The sequence below is a fragment of the Olea europaea genome, chromosome 6, assembly GCF_002742605.1.
Source record: "Olea europaea var. sylvestris chromosome 6, O_europaea_v1, whole genome shotgun sequence".
Lineage (NCBI taxonomy): Eukaryota > Viridiplantae > Streptophyta > Magnoliopsida > Lamiales > Oleaceae > Olea > Olea europaea.
In genome coordinates, this window is record NC_036242.1 from 18,095,062 (window position 1) to 18,102,307 (window position 7,246).

A 7,246-nucleotide genomic window follows, 5' to 3' on the forward strand; every position below is an offset into this window, starting at 1 on the left:
AGAGAGAGAGAGAGAGAGAGAGAGAGAGAGAGAGATTTCACCTTTTCTGCAAGAGCACTGGAGAATTCAGCCCTTAGAGCAGATTCTCTTACTTGTGCTTGACTGTTTGCACGGTCTTGAACATGTGCAGCTTTCTCAAGAGCATTTTTTGCTTCTCTAACAGCAACATCATATTTCCGTTTCCACTCCTCTGCCTCCTCTTGAGCTGAGTGAGCTTTCTCCTTAGCTGCAGCTAACCTTGCTTCAGCAGCAGAACTTTTGGACCTGAGCATTGTTATTTCTGCACTATCCTGCTCTTCCTTAGCCCTCTGCTTTGATGAAAGCTGCTCAAATTTCCTTTTCCAATCAAGAGATTCTTGCCTCGCTGTATCAAGTGTCTTTGATACGCTTGAGCATCTTTCTTCCAAAGAACTACATTTGCTCTGCAAATTGGTTATACGGCTCATATAATCGTCTGCAAGCTTCTTCTTGTCCTTGATAGCATCTTCATAGCGATTCAAATATTCCGACTTGTAATTCTCACTTGCTTCTAGTTGTTTGTTAAGCAAAGTCATTTTGTCTTCAATGGAACGGCATTTTAAAGCCAGAGAACTCTTTTCTGTTCCAATCTGATCTATTTGTTTCTTGATGAGGTCAAGAAGTGAACCTTCCAAGCTGGAGAGTGTGATATGTTAAATACTGCCACAGATATAAATCTATATGAAGTAAATAATTATGCAGACCTTTGTTGTAAAAATGTGACTACTTTCCGCCACTTTTCCGGTCCATGACAAGTGGCTTCATATTTCGACAAAAGCTCATCAAGAATCTGAAAGAACATTAGAGGTTACTTTCGTGTGCATTTACTTAAAGCATGTCCGGGAAGTGTTTATAAAAGGTTTGAATTGTAAATAGATAGAACGGACAGGAGGATAAATGAGTAATACTTGTGGGTGGCTTGAGTAAACAATTTAACAACATGAGCCAAACATAGGCTTACTCTTAAACTGGTGTCTCTTATAATTTATATATACACAAATTAAAAGAGTGACATTTCACAGGAGCAACACCCTGAAACGTAGGATTACCTTGAAAACACTATCTACTTTTGCACCAGGAGCTTGACAAGCTGATCTCAGCTCCTTTTCCATGTTAAGTATAGTGTTGGAACATTGCATATAAGCCTCTCTGAAAGCATCCTTCTTGATATCCTACAATCAAATCAATCCAAATCAATAATTGTACCGAGCACACAATAATTCAAATTTCAAGTACTGTAGTAGCTCCTATGGGGCTTTAAACACGATTGTCTTATTACAATGTGAGAATCCAAGAGCCATGCATTTGAACTAATTAATTCACAGGCCAAGATCAATGCCTGTTTGGCAAATTTATAAATCATATCTAGCCCTCGTTTGACATTCTTTAAAATTTTAATACATTTTTCTCTCTTCTTTTCAACCACACATTCTTCAATAAAATAATATTACACGTAAATCAAACAATTTTCCTTATTTTTTAACAACAAATTTCCTTATTTTTTACCAACACATTCTCCCAAAAAATACTATTCCATAATACATTTTACCAAAATTTCTCTTTGTAACGGGTGTCAAAACCAGGGCATAAAGAGGAATAGTAGTAGGTCCTACAAATGTGTGGATAATAAATTAGTTTTAGTGACAAAGGTGTGATTAAATTTAATATTTGACTTTAATTGATTTATACGGTTTATAAATAAGCAACTAAATGGAGGCTAAATGTTTTCCACAATGCAAATTCATGTCACTTTTAGATGATCTTCCGTTAACCAGTAATGTTTAAGATAAACAAAAATGTAAGCCTTATTTAGATCATAGACGTTTGACTCTTATAGAACAATCTAAACCACACCTCCAAAATAAACCTCAAGTACGAGGTACAATGGCAGAAATTTACTCCAAAGTTGCCAATTATAAAACAATTAAAGTGGTAATACCATGAACAGCAGTGATGCTCAAAGACTTGCAGCCAGAGTGGAGAAACAGAATTTTTCCTTCGTTTATTCAGAATTTTAACTTTTATTTCGACCAGTCTAATAGTCAGAGCAACATCATGAGAGCAATTCTCGTAAAGATAAAATGCAGCACTACAGACCTACTTACTTTAGTGGGAAAAAGGAGATACAGAAAAGAGAAAAGTAGAAGTTGATTATCAATAGAAATGTTTGCGCCCCGAATGCATGTTCAGATGATATATGCCAGGGAGAAAACAATATGGGAAAAGATGGAAGAAAATGATTACCTCAAATGCCTTCTTTAAGAAATGCTGGAAACGCTGTTCATACTTTTGCCTAATTGACCCAGTCCCTACAGCAGTAGCATTAAATGTAGCCACTGACTTCTGAACCGCAATTTCATGCGACTCTCTCAGTGCAGCCTGCAAGACTTCAAAATTAGAAACAAATCAAAATGTAAAAGCTACGGAAAAAAGAAAAACTTACTTCCTCTGGAGGTTTGGAACGGTCAAATGCAGACATGTAGACTTCGGTGGCCAATTCATATGCTCTGTGACACTCAGCTTCTTCAACACTCTAGAGAAGACAGCAATCAAAATGTAAAATTAAAGAGCATAAAAATAACTGCTATCGCACCAATATTTATTTGGACCAACTGTGATATATTTCCAACAAGAGTTAACTTTAAGCCAAATATAACTAATAACTAATTAACTCAACAGAAAATAATACAATGAGAATAAAACCATGTACAAGACCACATTCTGTAACAAAGAAATAAATCTAGAAGAGAGAGGTGAAAAAATGCACTCTCTGTCTTGAAGAAATTCAGAACTATTCAACTACATAAGTGGCTCTTAACTATCTGGTGTTTTACTCGTACGAAAAAATGAACTGTGGTTGTTCTAAAGACATCCTTCAAAACATATTGATTGTGTAAAAGCCTTGTGCTATGAAGGAACGTGTTGTTAACTGGAATTTCAACAGTTATAAAGGATAAAGAATACCATGACTCAAAGTTCAAAAACATATTCGTTAAAACTCCTGATACGCTTGCATTTCAGAAGATGACAAGAGGGCATGGATAGTATCAAAATTATATGCATTTAAATATAGTCAGTCTCAAATTATCAAACCTAAAATATTTCATATGAACAAATTTTTTTTAGATATTTAATTTTAACCATTATTTTACCAGCAAAACATTAATTCTGCCCAAGCTTTTCTTCATTGCATTTAAGAAGCATTTTGAAAAACCATGACAGTGACTACTTAGACCAGTATACAGGTATATTATAGATAACACACACTGGGGCAACTATGTAGGAGCATAACAGTATCCATCCCTTGCAACTATATGGATGCCAAATGTGACTTGTGATCATAAAGTGAACCACCGCCAAAATAATACAAATACTTTAACCTAAAAAAGACATTCAGTTTTAACAGTGGGAGAGAAGAAAATATATACCTGCCAGGAAGAGGTTATTGAGGGCACAGCACCATTATTAATGGCATCTAGGAATGACTGAATAATACGGGCAAAAATGGGCCCTGTCATCACTGTTGACCCTACTTGCTTGGGTCTTGTCCTCTCAAAAACAAATCTTGTTAAAGCATCTAAGCCGGATCTAAACTCGGGCCTTAATTTGTCCAACTGCATATAAAAGATGAATTAGAATAACCCTCAAAAAAGAGTAAGCCCTAGCGTGGGAGTGATTTTTGAAAATCATTTTTCTCCACTCATTTCAACCAAACATTCTCCAAAAAAAATAAAAATAAATAAAAAATCAATTTCATGTATTCCCATAACTTTTCACTACCTTTTAACAATACATTCTCCAAATAACTCACTTTTAAAAAAATCTCTCCCACAAGAGCACTAAGTAAAGAAGATTATTAATCATGTCTTAAGACATCACAGTCAAGAACTACTTACTGGAATCTGATCGAGTCGCTGGAGATCGTTTTCATTGCTCAGGGGCCGAACTAGCGGGAAGCACTCTCTATCTGGGAAAAGAGCTCGAATGGACTCTCGAATCTAGTCAATATTTTATCAGAAGTTAAGACATCACAAAAACCATTGACCTTTCATAAGACGAAGAAATGAGAGCTACAGCATTGGGCCATTGACAAGCTAGAGAAAATTATTCAATTGTAAAATGTGCGATTTGAAAGGAGTAACCGACTATCACACGATGTCTATGCAGATCAAATCGAAAATGGAATAAATGAAACCTCATTCTTGGAAGCTACATCCTTTCCGCCACCTTGAATTGGCCTCAGAGCAAGCTCTAGGTAGTCACGCGGGGTGATCTTGCGATTATCTTCAACCAAGTCCAAATAAAAATCCTGCGGGTATGTGTTCAAATATTAGGATATGCTCATAAATGACGACCAACTGCTAGTTGATTGAGATCCTAATAGACAAGAAAACAGTACAAGATCCAGTTAGGAAGGGGGGGAAATAGAGGAAGATTCATTTTCTTATTACCCTTAGAAGCCACACAAAAATGGGAGAGAATTGCCCAAGTTCTGAAGCTGTACTCCTTCCACCAGAGGCTCTGACACGAATGTGCTTAGTCATTTCAGTTACAAGAGAGAGGCGATCCAGTGCAGCCTCATCAATACCACCCATCTGAATTAGGCAAATAAATATCAGTAACCCTTTCAATAGCAATTGAAAAAAAAGAAAAGAAAGAAATGGGGTCTTGGACTATAAAGGTAGACAGCTTAAAATATATCCGGACTCCTAGAGAAACAAAAAAAGGCTTCATACAAAATCTTCCATACCTGATTGTAGATGAACATGCTTGATAAGAGGACTGCCAAAGAGAAAATTTGCATGCTATATGTTCCCTGTTAAAATACAGAAAGGAAAAAAGAAATTTGGGCACAAGAAGCGTAAGACAAGTGATATGTAAATATGGCAATGCAGTCCAAATATACTAGATTGTAACCGTAATTCATTCAATATTCAAGAACAAAGAACAATGCTAAACATTCCTGTTCAAATGTGGATGTATAGTGTATAGATGCAAAACATAGCCCAAAGAAGAAACAGGAGTAGAAATAATCAAAAGTGATCTAATATTTGAACAATACAAGAGTAACAAGAATATAAACCTATGTATTATATATGAAGAAAAAAGTGCATGAGGACAATATTTAAATAAACATCAATGTAGAAGATAGGAGTCTAACAGTTTGGTCATAAGCATCAATTCCTTCTGTGTCTAAGAGTAAAAGATTGTATTCTGTTCCATCAAGTGCAGTTCTTCTGAGAGGTGCACTCCACAACCAAAGACCTTTAGTACATGGACGATGTGTTGACGCCACTTGAAATCCACTATTCCGGCCAAGAAGCTGCAATGATAGATATAAGGGGAAGCTCATTTCAACTTGATATCTAAAAACAGATGTCCTTTAAATTTGGAAATAACAATATCCTAATTAAGAATGAAAAGTACTTGATATCTAAAAACAGATATCCTTTAAATTTGGAAATGACAATATCCTAATTAAGAATGAAAAGTACTTGATATCTAAAAACAGATGTCCTTTAAATTTGGAAATAACAATATCCTAATTAAGAATGAAAAGTTGGTGTATAATCCAAAAGACAACAGCATAACAATTAATGTGGTACTATTACCACTGCACGATACTACAAATTCAAATCACTGTCTACGTTCCCTCACAAGCAATGTCAACAATCCCTCACAACAAACAAGATCGATTTATTAAAAAATGACTGATGCTAAATAATCTACTTCAGAATAAATGGAGAAACATACAGCAAACCAAGAAAGCAGGAATGCCAACTGACGCCATCCCAAGTGTCCACATGCTACCAAAATAGTATCCAAGTTAAAAAACACATCTATCTTAATCCCAAAAGTTCACTCTCAGTAGAAGACAGCTATAAAAATTAACCGAAGACCAAGAAATCATTTCCAGGTTCAACATACATCATTGAATTATTGTGAATGTAAAACTATCCAGACTCTAGGATTCCTTCTACTGCAAACTCCAGGACAAACTTCTGCAGACGATGTAGAATACAAACTTCCATAGCATTTCAACAAAATACTTATTGTAGACTACAATTCCTGCCCCCTTCTACCACTCTCTCAACTTTTTAACTATTTTTTTGCTAGTTGGTTTGTACTGCGTAAACAATCCAATATCACTTGCGTCATTTGTATCCAGAACCACTTACCACTAACACCTTCATACTATACCAACATTGCACATGACCTGAGCAAACAATTTCCCAATGCCGAGTTCCAAAACAACCTCGTTCAGATTTCAGCAACCACAGGTAGATGTGACGCCAAATAACATTTTCTGTTCTATTACTCATCCGTTGATATATTGGTGCATATTTTAATAATACAAGTTCAATTATTATATTTTATTTATAGCCCCAATATATGAACATATAAGATGAAAAACAACGTGCCACTAGTTTATTCGACTGTACTTAAGCACTGTTCCCCTCAAGTAATTTATAAGGCTTGTCGCCATAGAACGAAACCTAATTCCGAAGTGACCCAACTTCGATAAAAAGTAATTACAAGAATCAACGTAAACTGAATTAAAAGAGTCAAAACTGACTTCTCAGATAATTACCGTAGTGACACAAAGCATCACAAAACCCTCGACTATCAATAAAACCTGAAAAAGACTCCAAATTTCTTAATATTAAAACATACCTGATTTAATATGAAGCTCTTGCCTTGGCGAGCACGGCCGCAGACGGAAACTACACCAACGGGTTCCTTGACGAGCTGAAGCACCGCGACCGCCTCCGGATCCAATTGAAACCGCCCTTTTTCATCACAGTATACGAGGCGAATCGGCCTCGCTGGCCCGGTAGTCATACTAGTCGCCGCTGAAACTGGAGTTTGCGGAGACGGAGAAATCGACGGCGTCGGCGTCTGCGGCGAATCACCTCTGCTAAAAAACTTCATCATATTTGTAGTGCGAATCGAGTATATCTATCAGGAGAAATCGACAGAGAAGCCAGTGGTGCGAAGTGCCCTGTTAGAGAGAGGATTTTTTTTTAAATGCTGGAGAGGGAAATGAATGAAAACAAAAGGTCTGTCAGAGAGGAGAAACGGGGTTTGATGGGATTTTTAGACCGCGTGGAGTGCGTGGTATCGGATTACTCTTTTGCACCTGCTCGTGGTGCCACTTTAGGAGATTATTTAACAAGTTGAAAAGGGTAGTTGAGGCATTTAGCCCTGATTTGTCTCCCTAAAACAA

The 7,246-nt window shown here is 36.5% G+C and overlaps 1 protein-coding gene across 1 annotated transcript; it reads right to left on the reverse strand.

Moving 5' to 3' along the window:
• Positions 1-17: 17 nt before the first annotated feature.
• On the reverse strand, positions 18-7,091 carry LOC111396051 (guanylate-binding protein 3-like; the record flags this gene model as incomplete). Its single annotated transcript, XM_023022321.1, has 12 exons — positions 6,694-7,091; positions 5,180-5,341; positions 4,769-4,834; positions 4,470-4,613; positions 4,214-4,327; positions 3,915-4,016; positions 3,447-3,632; positions 2,462-2,551; positions 2,263-2,397; positions 1,068-1,190; positions 723-808; positions 18-654 (listed from the first exon to the last, which is right to left on the reverse strand). Coding segments are annotated over exons 1-12 (2,106 nt in total), but the record flags the coding sequence as incomplete, so codon positions are not given.
• Positions 7,092-7,246: the final 155 nt, after the last annotated feature.